This window comes from Delphinapterus leucas, chromosome 2 (assembly GCF_059928025.1).
Source record: "Delphinapterus leucas isolate spDelLeu-1000000601 "Yukka" chromosome 2, BTC_Dleu_Yukka2, whole genome shotgun sequence".
Lineage (NCBI taxonomy): Eukaryota > Metazoa > Chordata > Mammalia > Artiodactyla > Monodontidae > Delphinapterus > Delphinapterus leucas.
The window spans coordinates 166,412,392-166,438,407 of record NC_143130.1 but is presented as its reverse complement, the minus strand read 5'-3'; the positions used below and the strand labels follow the sequence as shown (position 1 = coordinate 166,438,407).

Genomic DNA, 26,016 nt, shown 5'->3' with positions numbered 1-26,016 from the left:
AGCATCCAAAAGCATTTTATCAAATGCTTTTTCTGCATCTATTGAGGTGATCATGTAGTTCTGTTCTGTTCTTTTCCTTCCCTTCCCTTCTGTCTTTTTTTCCTTTCCTTTCCTTTCCTTTCCTTTTTCCTTTCCTTTCCTTTTTCCTTTCCTTTCCTTTTTCCTTTCCTTTCCTTTCCTTTCCTTTTCTTTCCTTTCCTTTTCTTGTTATGGTGTATCATGTTGATTGATTTGTGTATGTTGAACCATCCTTGTGACCCTGGGATGAATCCACTTGATCAAGGCCTGTGATCTTTCTTATGTGTTGTTGGATTCAGTTTACTAATATTTTGTTGAGAATTTTTGTATCTATATTCATCAAAGATATTGGCCTGTAGTTTTCTTTTTTGGTATTGTCTCTTTTTTAAAATTTATGTCTTAATTTATTTTTTGGCTGCATTGGGTCTTGGTTGCTGCACGCGGGCTTTCTGTAGTTGCAATGAGCGGGGCCTACTCTTTGTAGTGGTGTGCGGGCTTCTCATTGCAGTGGCTTCTCTTGTAGTAGTTGCAAAACACAGGCTCAGTAGTTGCAGTACACAGGCCTTAGGTCACGCTGGCTTCAGTAGTTGTGGCACATGGGCTCAGTAGTTGTGGCACGTGTGTTCTAGGGCATGTGGGCTTCAGTAGTTGTGGCTTGCGGGCTCTAGAGCACAGGCTCAGTAGTTGTGGCACATGGGCTTAGTTGCTTCACGGCTTGTGGGATCTTCCTGGACCAGTGATCGATCCTGTGTCCCCTGCATTGGCAGGTGGATTCTTAACCACTGCGCCACCAGGCAAGTCTCTTTGGTATTGTCTGTGTCTTGTTTTGGTATTAGGGCAATGATAGCTTCATAGAATGGCTTTGGGAGTGTTCTCTCCTCTTCAGTCTTTTGGAAGGGATTGAGAAGGATCAGTATAAGTTCTTTGCGTGTTTGGTAAAAGTCCCCAGTAAAGGCATCTGGTCCTGGACTTCAGTTTGCAGAAACTTGTTCTAGGTTTTCCAATTTGTTGGCATATAATTGTTCATAGTATTCTCTTACTGTTCTTTGTATTTCTGCAGTATTGGTTGTTATTTTTCCTCTTTCATTTCTTATTTTGTTTATTTGGGTCCTCTCTCTTTTCTTCTTGGTGAGCCTGGCCAGAGGCTTGTCGATTTTGCTTACCCTTTCAAAGAAGCAGCTCTTGGTTTTATTGATTTTTTTCAATTGTTTTTTAAAATCTCTATTGTATTTATTTCCTCCATGACCTTTATTATTTCCTTCCTTACGCTGGCTTTAGGTTTTGTTTGTTCTTTTTCTAATTCTTTTTAGGTGGTAGGTTAGGTTGTTTATTTGAGATTTTTCTTGTTTTTTGAGGAAGGCCGGTATCGCTATGAACTTCCCTCTAAGAACTGCTTCTGCTGCATCCCATAGATTGTGTATGATTGTGTTTTCATTGTCATTTGTCTCAAGGTATTTTTTAATTTCCTCTTTCATTTCATCATTGATCCATTGGTTTTTTAGTAGCATGTTGTTTAGTCTCCATGTAATCATTTTTTCTCGTTTCTCTTTCTGTGGTTGATTTCTAGTTTCATGCTGTTGTGGTCAGAAAAGATGCTTGAAGTAATTTCTGTCCTCTTAGATTTGTTGAGGCTTGTTTTGTGTCCTGGTATGTGGTCAATCCTAGAGAATGTTCCATGTGCACTTGAAAAGAATGTGTATTCTGTTTGGATGTAATGTCCTAAAAATATCAATTAAATCCAATTGGTCTATTGTGCCATTTAGGATCTCCATTGCCTTATTGATTTTCTGTCTGGAAGATCTGTCCATTGATGTGAGTGGGGTCTCCTACTATTATTGTACTCCTGTCAGTTTCTCCCTTTATGTCTGTTAGTATTTGTTTTACGTATTTATGTGCTCCTTTATTGGGTGCATATATGTTAACGAGTGTAATATCCTCCTCTTGTTTTATCATTATATAGTGGCCTTCTTTATCTTTTTTTATGGCCTTTGTTTTAAAGTCTATTTTGTCTGACGTGAATATTGCTCTCCTCACTTTCTTGTCATTTCTGTTTGCATGAAATATCTTTTTCCATCCCCTCACTTTCACTCTATGTGTACAGTAAGTCCCCTATATACGAACCTTCACGTTGTGAACTTTCAAAGATGGGAACATGCCTTCCATCAGCGTCAGGTGTGAGTGAAATTGCAGCTTGCCCTCCATCTCCTATTGCTGACGATCCTTCAGCTCTACTGTCTCCTTCCTAACTCCTCTCTCTCCTCCAGTCAGTAACTCTTCTTGCCTGTTTACTCAATGCCAGCCCCTGTATGCCAGCTGTTGTACTACTGTACTTTTCAAGGTACTGTACTGTAAGATTAAAAAAGTCTTCTTTATTTTTTCTGTTTGTTTGTTTTTTATGTATTATTTGTGTGAAAAGTATTATAAACCTATTACAGTACAGTACTATATAGCCAGTTGTGTTAGTTGGATACCGAGGCTAACTTTGTTGGTCTTAAGAACACGCTCTCAGAACAGAACTTGTTCGTATATAGGGGACTTATTGTGTTCTTCGCCTGAAACCACTTTCAGGTCTCTTGTAGGCAGCATATTGTAGGCTCTTGTTTTTTGTATGCAATCTGCCATTCTGTGTCCTTTTTTTTTTTTTTTCTTAGTATCATGGAGACTTTTCTTATGTTTTTCACACTGTTTTAAGGCTTTGGGTGAGATTTTTCAGGCTTAGGAGCATAATTACTAATTTACAGCTGTACTTGAGAGTACATATGATTTTCTTTTTTTTTATTGAACTATTGATATAATTGATTTACAATGTTTTGTTAGTTTCAGGTGTACAGCAGGGTGATTCAGTTATACATACACATATATCTATTTTTTTCAGATTCTTTTCCCTTATAGGTTATTATAAAATACTGAGTATAGTTCCCTGTGCTATACAATAGGTCCTTGTTGGCTATTTCATATATAGTAGTGTATATATGTTAATCCCAAACTCCTAATTTATCCCCTCCCCACTCTGTGTCTTTTGTTTGGAGCATTTAGTTCATTACATTTAAGGTAATTATTGATAGATATGTATTTATTGCCATTTTAAACCTTGTTTTGCAGTTGTTTTTGTGTTTCTTCTTTGTTCCTTTTTCTTTTTGTTTTCTTGTTGTGGTTTGATGATTTTCTTTTGTATTATGCTTATGTTCTCTTCTTTTTGGTTTTTGTGAATCTGTTGTATGTTTTCGATTTGTGGTTACTCTGTTTTTCACTGTTTCTCAAGTATGATAACTCATTACTGTATCTTTTTGCTTTAGACTGGTAGTCCTATAGACTAAAACACATTCTAAAAAAAAAAATTGGGAGTTCCCTTGTGGCCCAGTAATTAGGACTCAGTGCTTTCACTGCCAGGGGCCTGGGTTCGATCTGTGGTCAGGGAACTAAGATCCTGAAAGCTGTGCAGTGTGGCCACAGAGAAAAAAAAAAACCACTTGACATGTCTCAAGCATTTCATAATAAAGAATGAGCAAAGGAATAAAGAGACTTTGAGACAAACAAACAATCTACAAAAAGTCTACATTTCTTACTCTCCTCCCCCACATTATATGATTTTGATGTCATCTTTTACATCTTTGTGTTTATCCTTTTGATGTTCATTGTAGTTATTGCTTTCACAAATTTTTTTTTGATTTTTTAAAAATCTGTCTATTGGCTTATTTGATTTACTTTCCAATTGTGATTTTCTCTTTCCTGTAGATTCTTGCTTCTTTTCTATTTAGAGAAGACCTTTCAATATTTCTTTTAGGATTGGTTTAGTATTGTTGTATTCTTTTAGTTTTTGCTTGTCTGAGAAATTCTTTATCTCTCTTTCTATTCTAAGTGATAATATTTCTGGGTAGAGTATCCTGTTTTGCAGGTTTTTCCCTTTCAGGACTTTGAATACATCTTGCCACTCCCTTCTGGCCTGCAATGTTTCTGTGGAGAAATCAGCTGAGAGCCTTACGGGTGTCCCCTTGTCATTTACTCTTTATTTTCTCTTGCTGCCTTTAGAATCCTCCCTATGTCTTAAACTTTTGCCATTTTAGTCATAATATGTCTTGGTATAGGTCTGTTTGGGTTCATCTTGTTTGGGACCCTCTGCACTTTCTGTACCTGGATATATGTTTCCTTCTAAAATTTTCAGCCATAATTTCTTCAAATATATTTTCAGGGCTTCCCTGGTGGCGCAGTGGTTGAGAGTCCGCCTGCCGATGCAGGGGACACGGGTTCGTGCCCCAGTCCAGGAAGATCCCACATGCCGCGGAGTGGCTGGGCCCGTGAGCCATGGCCGCTGAGCCTGCGCGTCCGGAGCCTGTGCTCCGCAACGGGAGAGGCCACAACAGTGAGAGGCCCGCGTACTGCAAAAAAAAAAAAAATATATATATATATATATATATATATATATATATATATATTTTTTTTTTTTTCAATCCCTTTTTCTTCTCCTTCTTGGAATCCTTCTTATGCGTAGATTGGGATGCTTTATATTATCCCATAGGTCTTGTATATTGCTTTCATTGTTTTTTTCATTTGTCTTTCTGTCTGCTGATCTGATTGGATGATTTCCATTATTCTGCCTTCCAGATCACTTATTCATTCTTCTGCATTATCCAGTTTGCTATTTATTGCCTTTAGCTCAGCTTTTGTCTTGGCAAATGAGTTTTCTAATTTTAATCGGCTCCTCTTTATAGTTTCTAATTGCTTTTTATAGTAATCTGCATTTCTGTCAATAGCCCTTCTTCATTCCTTCAGTATTTTCATTATTTCCTTCTTGAACTCAGGGTCTAGTAAACTGGAGAGGTCTGCTTCATTCTTTGTTCTTTCAGGGGAATTCTCTTGATCTTTAAATCAGGAGTGGTTCCTCTGCTTCTTCATTTTACTCATATTTCTCTGGCTTTATGAATTTAAGAGAAACAGTTATCTACTGTGGTCCTGAAGGGCTCTTTTTATGTGGAAGTGTCCCTGTGTATGCTCCATGAGTCTAATATTTTTAGAGCGAGGGTTGTTTTTAGTATGGATACCTGCCACATCTTTCCTCAGTGTGTGTTGACCATTATCCCCTTGATAGGGGGTGTAATTGTTGTTGTGGTGACCAGAGCCTGCACTGGATGTTGAATGGGCCCTCCTCTTTGGTCTGTGCTTGTCACAGCCCTGTTGGGGGCAAGGTCTGTTTCCCACTTGTTGGAGTAGACACCCCCAGATCCATTTCTGAACTGCGGTGTGAGGTAGGCAGGGCTGGAGCAGGGAGAGGAGCCACTGAGTATTGCTTTGTAGGAGCTGTCCACCAGGAAGTGCGCTCTGTGATGTTGCCTGTCACCCGTTGTGTGGATTCACAAAGTACACTGTTTTGGCACTGCCCTCGGCCCCACCTCAACCGTGGGAATTCAGGCAGTTGTCCTGGGTGTCCCTCAGGTGCTGTGCTCACAAAGCCACTAGCGCAGATCCCTTGGTGCAGAACTGCTGAGGTCAGGTACCGGGACTGCCAAAGTCTTGCACCTGGACCCATCGTAGAGCTACTGAGTCAGCCCAGACTTTGGAAAAGCCCACAGCCACTATCGCTGGACCCGCCCCATCCACAAGATCACCAGTAATCTGCTCGGATGTCCCACGGGCACTGAGTTTACAAAGTGCCTAAATTCACAGATCCCACAACCTCTGGGACACTCAGATTTCAGCCCTGCTTCCAAAGTCACACGGCCCCTGGGGATCGGTTTGGATTTCAGCCCTGCCTCCAAGTATGGACAATCCTCTGGTGCTTACACTCTCCCAGACCTCAAAGAGGCAGAGCTGCACCACCATGAGCACTCCAAGAATGGGAGGCTGCTATGGCAGGGGCCCTGCCCCTCCCCTCGAGCAGTAACAATGGGACTTCAGTTGCAGACCCAAGCTCCTTCCTGCGCACACCCCTGATTGTGGCTTGGACCACACTTCAGCCCCTTCAGGCTGTCTCCACACAACCAACCCCAGTCCTCTCTCCAGATCTGTCCTCTGAAACCCAAGTTTCAGTGCCCAGCACCCCCGCACACACCAGCAGATGCACATCTCAGGCTGGGGAGGGCAGGGAGGTGGCCAGGACCCTCTGTATTGGTCTCTATCTGTTCCGCCTGCTGTAAACCGGCTGCTCTACTCTTCTCTGAGCCTCTGAAGCTCCCTTTCTGTCCCAGCTGATCTCACCACCAGTGAAGAGACTTCCCAGGGTGAGGGAATCTTTCCTTTTTCATAGCTCTCTGCCAGGGCACAGGTCCTGTCCTGATTCTTCTTCTTTTTTTTTTTTTTCTTTCATCCTACCTGGTTACGTGGTGATCTTTCTTGCAACTTTGGTTTTATGAGATCTGCTGGTGTTCAGCAGGTATTCTGTGAGAAGGGTTCCACATGTAGATGTAGTTCTGATGTATTTGTAGGAGAAGGTGAGCTCCACGTCCTTCTATTCTGCCTGTTGATCCAGCCTTTCTAATCTTTGAATATAAATACGTAGATCTAGCCCATTTTCACACTAAGTTTTTGAAATTGAAGTCTTCTTTTCACTTTGCATGAGGAATAAGAGACCAAGTTACTATTTTGGTCATGAAAGCATCATGTTTAGTGCTTCTTAGCATATAGTTATTGATCAGTTAATTTTTATTAAGTTCATTTATTCAACAAATTTACTGAGTATCTGCCACATGCAAGGTATTGTTCTTGGTGCTCGGGGTATAAGCAGCTTACAAAAAAAGACAAAATCTCTATGTTAGTGGAATTTACATTCTATGAATGGAATCCTAGAAGGCATGGTTCTTCCATTCCAGCTTTGCTCCTTCTCCTTTTCTTTCCCCTTTTCTCCCTTTAAAAAAGCAACTTTGGGGGCTTCCCTGGTGGCGCAGTGGTTGGGAGTCCGCCTGCCGATGCAGGGGACGTGGGTTCGTGCCCCGGTCCGGGAAGATCCCACATGCTGCGGAGCGGCTGGGCCCGTGAGCCATGGCCGCTGAGCCTGCGCGTCCGGAGCCTGTGCTCTGCAGCGGGAGAGGCCGCAGCCGTGAGAGGCCCGCGTACCGCAAAAAAAAAAAAAAAAAAAGGCAACTTTGTTTAACATATTAGGGCTATAGTTTTCTCTTTTGATTAAGAAATGTCACAAATTAATCTTTCATGGAATTTGACCTCTACTTCTTTCCCTTTTTAAAATTGAGATATAATTGACATAAAATATTATGTTCATTTCAAATGCATGATTTGATATTTGTATTCTTTCCCTTTTGTTGAAAGGCAACACTATAGAGAATGTGGAATGGCTAATTATCTCCCCCCCTTTCTCCTTCCAAGTCAAAGTTCAGCCAGTACAGAGATGGATTTTAGATCATGTATGTAGTTCTGTGCCTTGCCCTACTTGTACCATTCCACAAGACATAAAATTCTTTACTGATGCCTAATTAAGTGTAAGAAAGACTCAAGAGAAGATCAAAGAGTAAGAGACTTTTTCTCTTCTGAACCTAAAGAAAATTGAATCAGTAGGTACTTTGCATGCCAGGCTTGTTTAAAACCCACAAAGCACGAAAACACTTTCTAAAATGTATATGGTTCTCTTTGTTAAAAAGTCATATAAATCATAGAGGAACTGAAATATTTGCTTTTGTGGTATTTTAGCCAGTTACATTCAAACTTTTCTTTTTTCTTTGAATCTCAGAGCCAAATATATCATTTTATCCATCATTAACTGTCCATCATTAGATGTTTGAATCTCCTTTTTTACATATTTGATTAAGGATCCTCCTACATGTGCTTGAACCCCATTATCACTTGATGCCTAACAGAGTAACCTAACCTCTCCTTAGGAAGCTCTGTTTGTTTGTTTTTTTTAATAAACTTATTTATTTTATTTATTTATTTTTGGCTGTGTTGGGTCTTTGTTGTTGCACGCAGGCTTTCTCGAGTTGTGCCACTTTCTCGAGTGGTGAGCAGGGGCTGCTCTTCGTTGCAGTGTGCGGGTTCTAAGCACGCGTGCTTCAGTAGTTGTGGCACATGGACTCAGTAGTTGTGGCTTGTGGGCTCTAGAGTGCAGGCTCAGTAGTTGTGACACACGGGCTTAGTTTTTCCATGGCATGTAGGATATTCCCAGACCACGGTTCGAACCCATGTCCCCTGCATTGGCAGGCAGATTCTTAACCACTGCACCACGAGGGAAGCCCAGGAAGCTCTGTTATAAAGTGCTTCTTCATATAGAACCAAAATTTGTTTTTCTTTCATTGCAATTCACTGGTCCTCATTTTGGGGCACCCAGAATATTTAGACCTGTGATGTTTAGATCTTTATCTGTACTCTTAATTGTCCCAGGCCCTGCAGATATTCTGGGATAAGCCTGATCGCCAAAACCAAACACCCTCAGTCTTTAAACCATTCTTCATGTTACATAGTTTCAAGTCCTCTCATCATTTGGTTGTTATCAGAGCATGTTCAAAACTAAGAGTGGTATATCCTGACTGGTCTGTTCAGCAGAGTCAAGTACTTCATTACCTTTTCTCTCATATTCCAGGTCAGGATACAATAGGTCTACATATGTCATTGAAATAATTATTTCATAGGGATGTAAAGCTCTACCAAAGCACAGAACAATCATCTGTTTTGAAAAGATTGCTAAATTTTTCTGCTTGCTTTCTTGCCATAGACTGTTGCTTCTAAAATTGTGGTTAATAAATATTTCCACTGCAAATATAATGAGTTTCGTGTTTTCTTTTTTGGTAATCTTTTACTCATACAGAAAATGTTTAATTAAAAAAAGTAAGAAAGGGGTTAATTTGTGGCCTGAATTAAGAGCTTTTTTTTTTTCTTGAGTTACATGCTAACTTTTGCCATCATTTCTCTCAGAAGGTTTAGATCTAATTCTAAAGCCCAAAGGATCTGTTAACAGGGCATTTTTTAAACCAAAATAAAGTCATATCAATTTTAAACCATATCAATATTATTTTAAGTTATGTTTAAAATTTCATGTGACTCACTATATATAAAGAAAATATTGATCCAAAGATTGAAAGGTCATATGCATAGAATGTTAATATGCATATATAATTGAAATTAGTGGCTTTACTTACAGTGTACTCAATTTTGCATAATAAAATTAATTTTTATATAACAATTATTTAAATTACTTAAAATTATCATTTTATGATAATTGAGTTTTTACAAATTTTGCTTATAGTATTTATGGATAATTATTATTCTGCTATATTTCCATTATAGGTGATTCAGCAGACATGTCAGGTAAGGAAATTAATCATTTTCTATTTTAGTCATATTGTTAAGTAATGATAGCCCAGATTTTTATAGAGTAATAAGATACTTGAACCTATTTTGGATTTCTTTTAAATTAAGAATACAGCATTTTAATGTCATGATGCTGAGCCCTATCTGCAATAATGTTTTTTTTTAAAAAAAGGTAATATATTTTGACCTTATTAGTGTGCCCAGCATTGTTGTTAGTCATCAAAAGAATTCTTCATAGTAGATATTAACTCGCCAATATCACATAGCTGGTAAGAATAAAGGTGGGGCTAAAACTTGATCTTAAATATGAATCAATAAATTGTATTGCCTAGAAATAAATTTTTTTTAAATTTATTATTTTTATGTAACCATCTTAATTATTGCACATACTAGATCAACAGAGCATTTAAAGATTTGAAAATAACTTTTTATTATTGATTTTTTTTTTTTTTTGCGGTACGTGGGCCTCTCACTGTTGTGGCCTCTCCCGTTGCGGAGCACAGGCTCCAGACGTACAGGCTCAGTGGCCATGGCTCACGGGCCCAGCCGCTCCGCGGCATCCGGGATCCTCCCAGACCGGGGCACGAACCCGTGTCCCCTGCATCGGCAGGCGGACTCTCAACCACTGCGCCACCAGGGAAGCCCTATTATTGATTTTGACCGTGGCTTTGTGAAGTTAAAAAGCTGTTAGATGAACAATGCATGCCTGTTGTTTTTAGATATTATAATAACTAGGCTTTTTCAACTGTATTTCAGTTTACATAATATAGTAAGAATTAGCAGTTTGATAAGAAAACATTGATTTATACCAATTTATGTGATTTGTATCCATTTCCCTCCCCTCCTCCAGGGTAAAGCATGATTTTGTGATTTGACTATTTAACTACAAATTTATTCAACACAACAGGCAAGGTCCTTGCTCTCTTGGTCTACACTCAAGAGCAGGGGTTAGCAAACTACAGCCCTTGGCCCAAATCTGGTCCAGCACGTGTTTTTGTACAGCCCATGATTGAGTATAGTTTTTATTAAGTTAAGTAGTTGGAAAATAACACGGGAAGAATAAAATTTCACAAAACATGAAAAGTATATGAAATTCAGATTTCAGTATCCATAAAGTTTTATTGGACACAGCCATGCTCATTCAGTTACATATCGTCTACGGCAGCTTTTGTGCTTTAATGGCAGCGTTGAATAGTTGCAACAGAGACTGTTTACAACACTCTCATTGCTTTCCACTGCTGCTTAGCACAGTACAAATTGCAGTGATTCTCTTTTAAAACCTGACAGGTTTTGAGTGCTACGTGTATTGCTATTCCACAACATTTTTTTGTTATTGAAGTATAGTTGATGTACATCTTAGTTTCAGATGTACAACATTGTGATTCATTCTTTTACAGCTTATACTCCACTAAAAGTTATTACAAGATAATGGCTATAATTACCCTGTGCTATACAATATATCCTTACCTATTTTATACAAAGCAGTTTGCATCTCTTAATCTCATACCCCTAATTTGCCCCTCCCCTCTTTCCTGTCTCCTTAGGTAACCACTGGTTTGTTTTCTATGTCTGTGAATCTGTTTCTGTTTTACATATACATTTGTTTGTATTGTTTTTTAGATTCTACATATAGGTCATGTCATACCATATTTGTCTTTCTCTATCTGACTTACTTCACTAAATATGCTACTCTCTAGGTCCATCCACATTGCTGCCATTTTTTTTGGTTTTTAACCAGGGTATATCTATCATGTCAAAACAAGAGAGAGGAAAGGAAAATAGACTTCGAATGTCAAACTCAAAAGGCACAGTGAAGTGTGGATTATGTTGTTATGAAATTAGTTGGTAAAACATTGTGTTTATTATGCAATGATACTATAGCTGTGCTGAAAGAATACAATATATGTCAACATTTTCACACTAAACTTTATCACAGCATTCCCAGTTCACAGGAAAGCAAAAATCAGAAAAATTAGAAACTTTAAGACAATATCTCATCACAACAGAATTTCTTCCAAAAAAAATAAAATGTGGCTACAACCTAAGTAAGTTTCTGAATGACTCATTTGTTAGCTAATCAAGAAAAGCTGTTTATTACTGTGAGTTAATTAAATCATGTTTGATTACAACGAACAAGTGTCCAGAGAAAATAAACTTAAGACTCTTAGCTTTTTGGCAAAAACCATTGCTAAAAGAACTGAGGACATTGGGAACAACATCAGTAGTCACTAAAGACAAAACCAAAGAAGGCAGATGATTTTTAATGGTTTCCCTTGGCTCTTGATGGGTTGACAAACGTTGCCAGTTGTTTCTTTGAGGAATCAGTGCACTTTTAAGTGACTGAAGTTTGCCTCTATAATCATTTAAGGCATTTATGGCTATTCATTGTGTTATTTGTCAGCAGGTGGTTTGTGGAAAATATTTCAATCTATCATGTGTAATTGAACTTCAGTATTTTGTTATTTAGAGTCAACAGTTAATTTTGTTTGCTCTCATAGACTTAACCATCATCAGTTCTGTTAATTTATGTTAGAAATAGAAGGTGAAAGTCCTGACTTGCCCTATCCCCACAGCAGTTCAGTGGTTTAGCAGTGGTAACATTTTGGGTTTTTCTGTTTTTTTGTTTTTTTGGCAATTTCTGTAGCTCAGAGCCAGGACTGAAATTTTTCTGAGTGAGAAGAACTGCCCTCAGTCTCTGTTATGGAAAACTCAGTGGCTTTGGAAATTAGTTTTTGCTGCATACTTGATAATGTTTCTTAATGATTCAACCTGAAATAACAGGGAAATTACAATTACAACCTGAAATTTCAGTTACAGTGCTTATATGTGAAACTTACACTGCAGGAAAGTCATTTGATGGCAGCTAATCTTTGAATCACAAGTAACACCAAACTTCACTATATACTTCTCATACTGTCAAAAATTAAGATGAGAACTGAGATTCCCATTCCCACACAAATTTGCAGCAAATGTATTTTCTGGGCTCAAGTTACAGTTCCAGCAGCATTTTTTAGATCTTGATACAAGCGTAGAGAAAATTTCCATATTTAAAAAATCTGTTTAACTGTACAATTGAGGAACTTCCACCTAACCTTCAATTTAAAGTTATTATTCTGCAATGTAATACATGCTAAAATGCAAATATCAAGATAAGACTCTAATAGAATTTTCTGAATGCCTTCCAAGTGATTAATATGCTCAATTAAAATCATATGCTTTTGGGGCTTCCCTGGTGGCGCAGTGGTTGAGAGTCCGCCTGCCGATGCAGGGGACACGGGTTCGTGCCCCGGTCCGGGAAGATCCCACATGCCGTGGAGCAGCTGGGCCGGTGAGCCATGGCCGCTGAGCCTGCGCTTCCAGAGCCTGTGCTCCGCAACGGGAGAGGCCACAACAGTGAGAGGCCCGCGTACCGCAAAAAAACAAAAAACAAAACACACTCTTCCAGGGGTCACACAGAACCTGCTTCTTCTACCAGCAGCCAGATATATCAATGCAGGTGCAGTGTTTCTGCCCAGGGAAACCCACTGAGGACTCTGAGACCAAGGTTTTTACTGGGGGCTGGTCACATAGACACAAAGCCACAACTACTAAAATACCATAGTCCCAGAAGAAAGCAGGTATTCAGTGCCCCCCGTGGACAAAATAACCTTATCAACATAGGGGACATTTCAAAAGTCAAGTTCTCACACACTAGCAAGCAGGCCATTCTAGTGATAGTAACCTCAGTCCTGCATCTGTTAACTCCCTCCTGGGGAGGCCCTAAAGCTGAATCAAGGAACAGGAAGGTCCGTGTGACTGCAGTAAGGCCTCTGAGATGAACCTAGAGAGGGGCAGGAGTCAGTCACGTAGGGCTTTGCCGATCATGGAGAGGAGTGTGGATTCATGCTAAGTGCAGAGTCCATCATTGGAGAGATTAAATTTATAATAAAATTTATAATTTGAAGCAAATGCACTTCCATATTTTGATTATTTTACTAAAAGTACTTATGTTCTGAGACTGAATTAGCTGCTGAATTGACTTACCTATTCCTTTTTATAGGGTGCAATTCTTGAAAAAAGGACAGTCCAAAGCTATGGTTTTTTAACCTAGGAAATACAGAGAACTGGGAAGACTTTTTAAGCTGTAGAAAAAGACTGGACAAGATAAATTTAAAAATCTAAAAAAGAAAAAAAACAACAAATATAATTTTTTTAAAACATTAGCAGTTTAATTTCTTCCATGAAATCCTGTTTAAAAAAAACAAAACTACTGTCTTATAAAGTGATATGAACTTAGTTTTTTACCAGATATATGCCTATGCAGTTGAAGATTTCCTTTGTGATCTATTCACGTGGTTTCCTACCTACTGCCTTTCTCAATTTGTATTCACTTTCTATCTCTCCTTCATATAACATAGGTAATAAATATATCCTGGTATTTCGTAAGTGTATAATGTTTTTATATTTCTCCACATAATTATATAAAGATTTAACATGTATCTAAAACATACATTATTTTTTGAAAAGTTGTTTAAAGTTGTGATTACCTAATTTGCTTGTCTAAATGCTATTTTCTCAAAAGTGCAATTTGGACTATAGCCTGAGGAAGTAGTCTGTATTTTTCTCCCTTCCTTTCCTTTCTCTTCCCTTTTCTTTCTTTTTAATTCAGTCTTAGTTTTGAGCTATTTTTTATTAAGTACAGTCTTTCTTTGGTACATATTTTTCTTGTGTTTCAGAGATGAGTATGCATCAGCCTTAGAAATGGAAACATTTGTAATAGGTGTATTACAACTTTGGGATTTTATCTTTGTTTAGCTACAGCTCCTTCAATCCACATCTGGGATGCAGTGAACAAGCAGACCTTATCTATACTAAGATGCTACCATTCAAAGGGAGTGTGTTCAGTTAGTTTCAGTGCTACTGGAAAACTCTTGCTATCTGTGGGGCTAGACCCAGAACATACAATTACCATTTGGAGATGGCAGGAAGGTAGGAATTTTTTTCTTTGTAATTTTAAAAAATAAAAATGGGGTGATAGGAATTTTCTATTTCATATTTGTGTTAACTTGGTGATTGAAACCATTATTCACTATTAAGCCCTACTCAATACCCATACACAGTTGTAGGTATGTTCTACTTTCAAAACCCAGTAAAATTGTAAACAAAGTATAAACTAATGAAAGTTATTAATATTATAAATGATTCACTGTTCTTTCAGTAAGAAACTATGCATGTAAGTGTCTTGCTAATTATTATTTGGTTATAGAGGATCTTACTCAAGAATGAGATGAATTATATTGTTAAGTGATAATGGAAGGGCAATAGGGTAATATTACTTTAACACATTTCGGACAAAACTTTTCAGTTACATAGCCATTATAAAAAAGTGAAATTCATAGAGCTACACAGAAAAAAATAAGATATGGTTTCTAAAATGCCCCTTAAATTATAATAAAGCTTTCCATAAATCACACATCACTTGCAAAAATATGTAAAAATGACCCTCAACACTATTAATTGTATGTCATGTGATTGCTAGGTAGCAGTGCAAGGGACATGCCCTCTCCCTTTTTTGGGGGGCCGTGCCAGCGCAAGTTGTGGAATCTTAGTTCCCCGATCAGGGGGGCCCTCAGCAGTGAAAGCGCTGAGTCTAACCACTGGACCGCCAGGGAATTCCCTGCTCTCTCTTTTTATAAGCATTTATTTTTTGAACTATATATTTTCAATAACTGTTTGATCCTGTAAAAATTAGCTTAGTTCTTATACTAACCTAGAAAATTTTGTTGTATCTTTTTTATCAGGTGCCAAAGTTGCCAGCAGAGCTGGTCACAACCAACGTATTTTTGTGGCAGAATTCCGACCAGATTCAGATTCCCAGTTTGTCTCTGTGGGAGTAAAGCATGTTAAGTTCTGGACGTTGGCAGGAAGAGCTCTTCTTAGCAAAAAAGGGCTACTGAGCACACTGCAAGATGCCCGGATGCAGACCATGCTTGCTGTTGCATTTGGTGCAGTATGTCTCTTAAAATGCATGTGGTAATGTAACTGTGAATTACCCAAATTGGACGAGTTTCAATTTTCTTGCCTTAGATAGATGAACCACATGAATGTTGTTTATATGGCACTCTAGTCCCCTAATCCTTACATATGTCCTGGTCATGCATATATTTCAGCTTTCAAATTCTGATACTTTCAGAAATCAGGGACTGGGAAAGAGAGTTAACGAGGGAGAAGGATTATAAAACATCTGAGTCCTTGGGCCATTGCCATTCTCAAAAGCCTTCATTAATTTTATAACTGTCACCCTGAATCTCCTAGGTCCTAGTAATAATTTGTCAGAATAGGAGAAAGATAAATCATGAAACGTGATTTTTCTAGTATTTAAGGTGGTACTTGGTTTAGGATTTCCTTTGCTTCCTATCATCTTAACTCACTGCTTATTATGTAGTTGGAAGTGCTCTTGGCCAGTGTCTCTCATTAAAGGGAAGAAGGCGAGCTCAGTTCCTGGTCTAGTTTACTAGAAAGAGTGTTCAAGAGCCATTTCCTCCCCTCCCCTCCCCCATTCCACCTGGGCTTGTGGTTTACAAGACACATCTCTTTCCTTTAATACCTTGCCCTGGCCAGGCTTTTTAAATCCTTTGGTGCATCAAAAAACTAAGTCGGTTTTCTAACTAAAGTGTTTATGTGGGTATGTAATACCCGAAGGAAGAAAATTATAATTCTAGATTCTTAAAGAACACTTATATTTTTGAGACCATTGAAAGTGCTGGTTGTGCCATGTCAAACTTCAGTTAAATATTGTGGAGATTCTTAATACAAGACCAGTAATTCTTTCCAGAAGAAAAGCTTACGCATTCAAGTGTTTGACATTTAATATGCCCATGTACGTTAACTAATCTTTGTGTATAAAATTCCTTATTTAGTCAATTGCCCATTCCCAATAGAAAATAAACTTGAAGATTAGGCTGTTAGTCATATGTGAGGAGCCTTTAGAAATTATAAGTAAAAGAGTGATACTATTGCACGTTCATTTTTCTTTTGCCTAAATAAAAACCTTCTCAATATTTTCATAAAAAAAAGAATATTAGTCATAATTGACTTTTTATGTTTGAAGCAACAGTGCAATCAGTGCAAATGTTTTGTTATATAACAAAATGGATTGATGTTCAGTTTAAGCCTTTTTGAGCATCCTTTATGCTAGGGGCTATGAAAAGAGCAGGCAAAGTAAAATAGTTTTTACATTCCAATCGCAGATAAGGCGTGAATTAAAGATGCTCCTATGTGACAAGTATTGAGTTGGCCAAAAGGTTCGTTCAGTTTTTTCTGTAAGATGGCTCTATTAGCACTTAGATGTCTTTAACGTCATTAGAAACAATTTTGTTAGATTGTATGTGACAGCTGTCATATCAGTGTGCATTTAAAAAAAGACTTATCAAAATTGGTGAATTTTTGTGTAGCCATTTTAATATTGAAGATGGAAGAAAAGCCACATTTTTGGCCTATTATGCTTTATTATTTCAAGAAAGGTAAAAATGCAACTGAAATGCAAAAAAAAAAGATTTGTGCAGTGTATGGAGAAGGTGCTGTGACTGATTGAACGTGTCAAAAGTGGTTTGTGAAGTTTTGTGCTGGAGATTTCTCGCTGGACAGTGCTCCACGGTCGGGTAGACCAGTTGAAGTTGATAGTGATCAAATCAAGACATTAATTGAGAACAATCAACGTTATACCACGAGGAAGATAGCCGACATACTCAAAATATCCAAATCAAGCGTTGAAAATCATTTGCACCGGCTTGAATCGCTTTGATATTTGGCTTCCACATAAGTTAAGCGAAAAAAAACCTTGACCGTACTTCTGCATGCAATTCTCTACTTAAACATAATGACAGTGTTCCATTTTTTAAATAAATTGTGATGGGCTATGAAAAGTGGATATTGTACAATAATGTGGAATGGAAGAGATTGTGGGGCAAGCGAAATGAACCACCACCAACTACACCAAAGGCCGGTCTTCATCCAAAGAAGGTTATGTTGTGTATATGGTGGGATTGGGAGTCCTCTATTATGAGCTCCTTCCGGAAAACCAAATGATTAATTCCAACAAGCACTGCTCCCAATTAGATCAACTGAAAGCAGCACTCGACAAAAAGCATCCAGACTTAGTCAGTAGAAAACACATAATCTTCCATCAGGATAACACAAGACCACATGTTTCTTTGATGACCAGGCAAAAACTGTTACAGCGTGGCTGGGAAGTTCTGATTGATCTGCCGTATTCACCAGACATTGCACCTTCGGATTTCCATTTATTTAGGTATTTGCAAAATTCTCTTAATGGAAAAATTTCAATTCCCTGGAAGACTGTAAAAGGCACCTGGAACAGTTCTTTGCTCAAAAAGATAAAAAATTTTGGGAAGATGGAATTATGAAGTTGCCTGAAAAATGGCAGAAGGTGGTGGAACAAAAAGGTGAATATGTTGTTCAGTAAAGTTCTTGGTGAAAATGAAAAATGTGTCTTTTATTTTTACTTAAAAGCCAAAGGCACTTTTTGGCCAACCCAATATAATCATTGTTTTCCAAATAAAAGATACAGAGATTAAGTATAAATGCTGAGGAATTTGAAATAATATTAAATTGTAGGGAAATTAAGCCTACGAACTAGTATTCTCAGAAAGATTCAAGAAAATCTGTTTTTGATACAATCCAAAATCTTATTTTCTTATTGGTTCTTTCCATATTGTTTTTGGTGAAGGATCTTATATAAGTTACTCTAAAAGTGAAGCTAAAATGAGACAAAACTAGCACATAACGCAGGATTTGCTTTCTCCAGCTTTTGCATAAATGAACTGCATCAGGACTGCAGTTCTCAGGCACCTCAGTCATTCTTAAGCTTTCGGTGCCTTAACACGTTTATCTTAGTTTGGATTCATTGCAGAAATGCAGTAACTTTTGCTGTTTTGATTTTAAGAAATCATGGCAAATATTAATTTTCATATACAATTTCTGAAAAACTACAACTTTGCTACAGATAATAGTTTTACTTTCCATGACAAAATACCTTATCTAACCTAATAAAAGTTATTTTCACTCCCTATTCTTATTCTTTTTTTTTACTCTCAGTTACTAATGACCTTTAAGTTATTTCTTGGGCAGCTAGAGGGAAGCAATCCAAAGAGGTGATATAAACTAGAATTACAGCATTTTTTAATTGGAAGGGACCTTAGGGATTTAGAGATCCCTCGTTTTACACTGAAAAAGTTGATACTCATAGAGGTTAAAAGCCTTGACCAAAGTTATTCCAGCTAATAAACAAAAGATCTGGAAAAGGAAATGGCCCTAACAAAGCTAAGCCTTGAGTTCAGGTTTTCTGACTCTTGACTCTACTGTTTTCCCGCCATCCATGCTCTTTGTATCAAAAAGGTGACATAGCGCGACTCTCTCTCTCAGTCCACCCATGTGTCTCTCCACACGTACCCTTTTTCCTCCTAATAAACACTTGTTTCACTACCAAAAAAAAAAAAGTGACATAGGCTCACACTTACATAGAGAATTGCTGTTTGAACTCTATTTGAACTTTTCATGAGTTTATCTCCCCCTTCCCCACTCCTTTTCAGAATAACTTGACGTTTACAGGTACCATCAGTGGAGATGTCTGTGTGTGGAAAGACCACATATTGTGCAGAATCGTGGCCAAAGCTCACAACGGGCCTGTGTTTGCCATGTACACCACCCTTCGAGACGGACTTATTGTCACTGGTGGCAAGGAGAGGCCGTGAGTCCTCTTTCTTTTCACAGCCTTATTGAATATTCATGCGTTGTGATGCCTCTGGTTTGCAGTTAGTTATGTCTAGGCCACATGGATTGTCCTCTGACCTTCCTCCTCATATGCTTCTCCTTTACTGCCTTTTATGCACCACCTTGTTGATTTTTATTTCTGGTCTTAAATCCCTCCCAGTGTTTTTCACATTGTAGGTAAGTCTAAACTCCAACTGGGTGATCATTTTTCTGAGGTATTGATAGGTAGCTATCTTGCAGGTTAGGAACTGATTTTCTTAATGCCTCTCTGCCTGTATAAATACTGGCTGAGTAGTAGGTGGTGATCTATGGGGGAATCTTTGCCATTGGACTCAGGATGCATCTCGACTGCCTGCTTTCTTTTTGGTTCAAACTGGATACTAAGGGATAAAATTCATACTGCTGCATTAGAAAAGGATAAGAGGATACTAGAAATAAACTTTGCCTTGTTTGCTTTTGTTTGAGGCAAACTTGTTAGATAAAATTAAGACAAGACCTCAAAATGTGTGAGGAGAGGCCTTTTTCTGAGTGGTTTTCAAATCTCCCAGTGGAAACCAGACACTTATCATTGATTTCCTACTAGCATGTTAAAATGGAATGTATGTGTGACCAGGAAGTAAGTACATTCCTATACAGCATTGAAAGAACCACAAATATGCAGCAGCTTTTGCTTTTCACATAAAGGAAGACTGTATAAGAGAAAAAAACATAAATGGGCTATATTTATCTTTTGCATGTTACTCTGACACTCGTGTTTCCACACTCGTCTAGTCTTGCACGCTCCTACTCACTAGTAACCTACTAAACTGTTCAGTAGCATATTTAATAATAATGGTTGGAAAGAAATGTGCTGTTCTTCTGGCCCTGAAAATATATTCTGTAGCACAGCATCTGTAATCCTGTTATCTAGCCTTGCATTTCCATTATCCTCTTAACATTAAGAATCATTCTGGGGACTTCCCTGGCGTCCAGGGGGTAGGACTTGGCATTTTCACTTCTGTGGCCCAGGTTCAACCCCTGGTCGGAGAGCTAAGATCCCACAAGCCACATGCACAGCCAAAAAAAAAAAAAAATCCATTTTGCACGTTTCCTCAGTCAAGAAGTATTATGAGAGAGGCTATATGATGTATGGGCAGGGGGCGGTGCTAAGTAAACTTATGCTGATGTCAGAAAAATAAGTGTCCATAAAATAAAATTTGCTTAAACTGAATGTTTGAGACACTATATCTAAAAATTGCCATAGAAAGTTTAGAAGAATATAAAGATTAGAGCCTCTTTTTCTGTTCTGCTTATAATTTAGTATTTGTTTATAATAAAAATTATTTGTAATAGCCAGTAATAAATGCTTCTTTTGGTTTGGGTTGTTATTTTCTTAGGTCAAAAGAAGGAGGAGCAGTCAAACTGTGGGATCAGGAACTGAGGCGATGCCGCGCCTTCAGGCTTGAGACAGGACAAGTCACAGATTGTGTCCGTTCTGTGTGCAGAGGCAAGGTAAGATGTTTCTTGAGGCATTACAGTGCAGCAGACAGTAGAAAACAGTTATTCCTGTGATTCTCTCACCTTTCGCAACTTGATGCATAATAACTCAAAGATGGACTTGCTTGCCACTTTCCCTCTGCCTCTGCTGCTTTCTTTGCAGAAAGACAGGAAGCTGTTCTCCTAGGCACTGTATCTAAACCTCCTTATTTTCTTGCACCTGCTAATTCAACTCTGGTAGACAGCTAGATTTATTTGCCAGTTGACTAGTTTTGATTAAAGCAGCTGTCTCCGTTTGTTTAAAAAAAACACATTGCTCTAAAAAATTTGACCATGCATGCACTCACAATAAGTGTATTTATAAATTATATACATATATTATCCTGTGTATTAAATATTAGTTAAGCTTACTTTTATTTATAGTTATTTTTAACTAAAATCCAATACTTTCTTCCTGTATCCCAATGCACTTACACCTCTTTGGAGATCTTCAGACTAATATATCATAGCCAAAGTCAAAACTCTGATGACTGGAGAAGCGAGGTGTATTATCTTTAGCGTGGGCTTGCACATGCAGCCTGGCTCAGTGCTCTTGCAGATGCGCCTCTGGTCATAGAAAGCTTTGCATGAGCTAATGGCTGGCTTGCTACTAAATTAGTCAAAGCAAAAAATTCTCTGAAAGTATGTTATTTTGGTTTTGGACCCAAATCCAATGTGTGTATGTTGAGTTTGGGGGTGCTTCCCACACACCACCAAACAATTCTCCAACACCAGCAGCGTGTCCAAAAATTCAACTAAGTTCTGACAGTATCTGCCAGAGAAGGGATTGGATTCCACAGGTTGAAGGTTCAATCCTACAAGACTGCTCCCCTCACCGCCACTGCAGATGCCACGTTCTTACCTATGCTTCTGACTGGCTGTAGCTTGGGGTTCCCAACAACTCCTCCTGGACTTCAGACAACAGTCAGTTACCTGTCCTTCTGACCCACTGCCTATAAATTAGAGAGGGTTGTACGACCCCTCCTCAGGTTCAGTTATTTTGCTAGAGTGGCTCACAGAGCTCAGAGAAACATGTTACTTACTGGATCACCAGTTTATTGTAAAAGGATATAACTCATGAACTGCCAGATGTAGAACTGCACAAGGCAAGGTATATGGGGAGGGGAGAAGAGCTTCCATGACCACTCAGCCTGCATCTCCACGTGTGCACCAACTTGAAAGCTCTCCAAACCCTGACCTTTTGGGTTTTCATGGAGGCTTCTTACATAGTCATAATTGATTAAATCTTCCACTATTGGTAACTGATTCAACTTCTAGCCCCTCTCCCATCCCCGAGGTGGGGAGAGGAGAGAGTGAAACTGCCAGTCCCTAACCCCTAATCACATAGTTGGGTCTCCTGGCAACCAGCCCCCATCCTTTGGTGAGGTCCATAACAAAAGATACCCCTCTTTTGTTCATCACTTAGGAAATTCCAAGGGTTTTAGGAGCTTCATGCCAGTAAGCGGGGACAGACCAAATATATAGGCCATCCCCAAGTTAAAGTTTTTCGATTTTAAGATGGTGCAAAAATGATACAAATTCAGTAGAAACCATATTTCGAATTTTGAATTTTTATCTTGCCCCAGCTAGTGATGTGCGGTACAATCCTCTCGTGATGCCGGGCAGCGCAGCAAGCCACAGCTCCCAGTCAGCCGCAAGGGCCAAAAATCAATTCACTTACAGCCATGCTGTCTGTACTGAGACGACCACTTTGTTTTTCACTTTCAGGATAGTATTCAATAAACGACATGAGGTATCCAACACTTTATTATAAAATAGGTTTTGTGTTAGATGATTTTGCTCAACTGGAGGCTCAAGTAAGTGTCCTGAGCATGTTTAAGGTAGGCCAGGCTATCATGTTTGATAGGTTAGGTGTGTCAAATGCACTTTTAACTTATGACATTTTTAACTTATGATGGGCTTATCAGATGCAACCCCATCATAAGTTGAGGAAGATCTGTATATTTTTTATTCTAAGTCACAGTATCACATAGGCCAGTAGGTCGTTCTCATATTATTAAGAAAAGCAACTGTGGTATTCCATTAAATATATTGGCCCCACTTGTGTTTCAGGGCAAGATACTAGTAGGGACAAGGAATGCTGAAATAATTGAAGTTGGAGAGAAAAATGCAGCATGTAATGTTTTAGTTAACGGTCATGTGGATGGACCTATATGGGGACTGGCGACACATCCTTCCAGGGATTTTTTCCTTTCTGCTGCAGAAGATGGGACAGTGAGACTCTGGGACATTGCTGATAAAGTAGGTATAATTTTTTTAGAAGATGTTACAATTTCTAAGAAGCAAAGTCCTAAATTGCTAGCACTTAAAAAACTATCTCAGCCTTGTGTTGAGAACTTGGGGGAGCAACTGGTTTACTTTGTAAGTACTCTGCTTAACGTAGTTCTCTGCGATTCTTTTGGTTCTTATGCAGAAGATGTTGAACAAAGTGAATTTGGGACATGCTGCTCGTACTGTGTGTTATAGCCCTGCAGGGGACATGGTGGCTATTGGAATGAAAAATGGAGAATTTATTATTTTACTTGTGAGCTCTCTAAAGATATGGGGAAAGAAGAGAGATAGACGATGTGCAATCCACGATATCAGGTTAGTCAACAAATGGAATGGTATGTCAAGGATGCTCTTTAAATGACCCAGCTTGCATTTGGAAAAAAGGTCCTTAGTGCCTGTAGCATTTCAACACGTCATAAATTGTATGCTGAAATATGGCTGTTCGTATACTTATCTACTTCTCCTTACTAAATTATGAGTCCATTGGGCACCAGCCACAGTGCCTTATAATAGCAAGTATTCAGGGAATGTTTGATGAATTAGTATCACACTGGACATGTCCAGTAAGTTCATCCTGCCAAGAATTATCTTCCTTCTGCCCTTAAAAGTCTGGAAAATTAGGGACTTCCCTGGCAGTCCAGTGGTTAGGACTTGGCGCTTTCACTGCTGTGGCCCGGGTTCAATCCCTAGTTAGGGAACTAGGATACCACAAGCCACACAGCGTGGCAAAAAAAAAAAAGCCTGGAAGGGCTTCCCTGGTGGCGCAGTAGTTAAGAATCCGCCTGCCAGTGCAGGGGACACAGGTTCGAGCCCTGGTCGGGGAAGATCCCACATGCTGCAGAGCAACGAAGCCCATGCGCCACAACTACTGAGCCGTGCTCTAGAGCCCGTGAGCCACAACTACTGAGCCCATGTGCCTAGAGCGTGTGCTCTGCAATAAGAGAAGCCACCGCAATAAGAAGCCCGCGCACCACAACAGAGAGTAGCCTCCACTCACCACAACTAGAGAAAGACCGCATGCAGCAACGAAGACCCAATGCAGCCCCCCCCAAAAAAGCCTGGAAAATTAAAGTTATAACCCCAAACATCTCTTAGAAAGCCTGAAAAATTAAACTTATAACCCCAAACGTCTTTTACTTCTCTTCATCTCCACTGAATATGTAGTTCATTCATTTAATCCATAGTCATTGAACATCTATGCCCCAGATTATGAATTAATTAAAACTTTTCTTGAGCCTTTTTCAGTGCTTAAGCTTATATTAACGGTGGTTACCATTTACTGAGCACTTCTATGTGATCAAGATAGATTATTGAATCCAGGTCTGTCAAAAGCTTGCACTGTTTTCACCAGTAAAACCGTTTTTACAAATGAAACCTTCCTCAGATCTTCAGTATATAAAACAGTAATTATGGCTTCCCTCAGCTCTCCAGTTTCCCAAAGGTACATCAGCAAGACTTCTGGAGCATTTTCAAAAAACTGAACTGTCCCATACTGCTTTGCATCATCGATAAGCAAATAGTACTTTATTATTTTAAAATAACTTCTTCCAAGCTTCAAGTAGTATCACTTCATCTAATAACATTACATGAGTTAAGCTGGTCTGTGTCCCTTGCTATTAAGATATGATCTTTCCAGATGAAAGGATCCTATCGTACTGAATTATGTAATTTAGGAATATATGTAAATTGTTAGTGGCTTTTTAAAAACTGAGCTATTTTTAAAGAAATTAGGAGATGAAAATTCAGGAACCACTTAATGTTGAAGTAAAATATAAACCTTCTGTTTTATGTAACACAGACGAATATCAGTATACACAATCTGTTGTGGCTATCAGGTAAATCTGTTTGAGGCCATATCACACATTATTTATCTCAAATACTTATTTTTGAGAACTGAAAAGTCAGTGGTCTTAAATGTTTATACTATTTCATGTGGTCTAATGCATCTTTTACATGGAATCTTTTGTTACATGTTCAGATTTAGTCCAGATTCCCGGTTTCTGGCAGTGGGTTCCAGTGAGAATTCAGTGGATTTTTATGACCTAACATTGGGTCCCACCCTTAACAGAATCAGCTACTGCAAAGACATTCCAAGCTTTGTCATTCAAATGGACTTCTCTGCAGATAGCAGACATCTCCAGGTACAGTACCAAGACTATTCAAATAGTCTTTACATTTTGTTAGTGAGTGCTTTTAAAACTCCTCAGTTCCAGAGCTTCTCAACTCTTGCCTTTTATTCACTACTATTCACTGTTTCTGCATAAATTCTTTACTAATCTATTCTTACCAGTCCTTTTCTTCATTTTTTTTGCTCACAGATTTTTGTAGTCATGTTTTAGTCTTAATAATGTTAGAAATGTAAATCAAGTAGCACTTTGCCAGTTTACTATAAACTACTTCTGGATTTTGCCTCTCACATGATGGAATTGTTCCATTTTAATATTATGAAAGGTCTCCACTGGTTGCTATAAACGGCATGTCTATGAAGTGCCTTCAGGAAAACATCTTATGGATCAGGCTGCCATTGACAGAATTACTTGGGCTACATGGACTAGGTAAATATTTCATATATCAGAAGGGAAGAGCTGACTGAAGGTCAGCAAGGAAAACTGGAAAATCCTATTTCTGAACAGTTAGAGCCATTCTCACTAAGGAACAGTAATTGAGTTTTAAGTTTTTGTTACCATCCTGAATTCTTCCTAAGAAGAGGATGATATACTTACTCATGCTGGGACCCCTTTTGATCAAATATATTTCTATGCTTTATCAGTTCTTTTAATTAAAGGAAATCAAAGTTGTGACTTTAAAGATGCCCTGATACTTCCTTAACATAAGTAGGTTTAATAACAGACAATGAAAACATGTATTGGGTACTGTTAGGCAACTGTATTATTTCCCTGTCTAAAGGAATGCTATTGATAGCAGCTGTTAGAAATGAAACCTTATAAAATGGGTTCAAATTTGCTGGCTGTAGAACAGATAACCATGCATAACCATCAATGAAAATGAAAAATGCCATCAACACTTTTAATTTTAAAATAGTTCTATCAGTTATCATAAAGTATTAACTGACTTTATAAAGGATTAATCTATAAACCCTTAAAATTATAGAACTTCATTGAGAAAAGGTGTGTGTATTGGGGGTGAGGGAGTGCCATCCCGGCAGGTTCA

At 38.4% G+C, this 26,016-nt stretch overlaps 1 protein-coding gene across 1 annotated transcript in view; it reads left to right on the top strand.

Annotated features, from left to right (window-relative positions):
* Positions 1–26,016, top strand: part of EML5 (EMAP like 5) — a 159,088-nt gene that overhangs the window by 132,171 nt on the left and 901 nt on the right. Inside the window, exons 31-38 of the mRNA XM_089906279.1 lie at positions 14,027–14,235; positions 15,048–15,256; positions 18,858–19,015; positions 20,415–20,529; positions 22,627–22,815; positions 22,988–23,160; positions 24,824–24,986; positions 25,297–25,400. Coding sequence (XP_089762405.1) covers positions 14,027–14,235; positions 15,048–15,256; positions 18,858–19,015; positions 20,415–20,529; positions 22,627–22,815; positions 22,988–23,160; positions 24,824–24,986; positions 25,297–25,400 — 1,320 coding nt within the window. The remainder of the gene's footprint in view (positions 1–14,026; positions 14,236–15,047; positions 15,257–18,857; positions 19,016–20,414; positions 20,530–22,626; positions 22,816–22,987; positions 23,161–24,823; positions 24,987–25,296; positions 25,401–26,016) is intronic.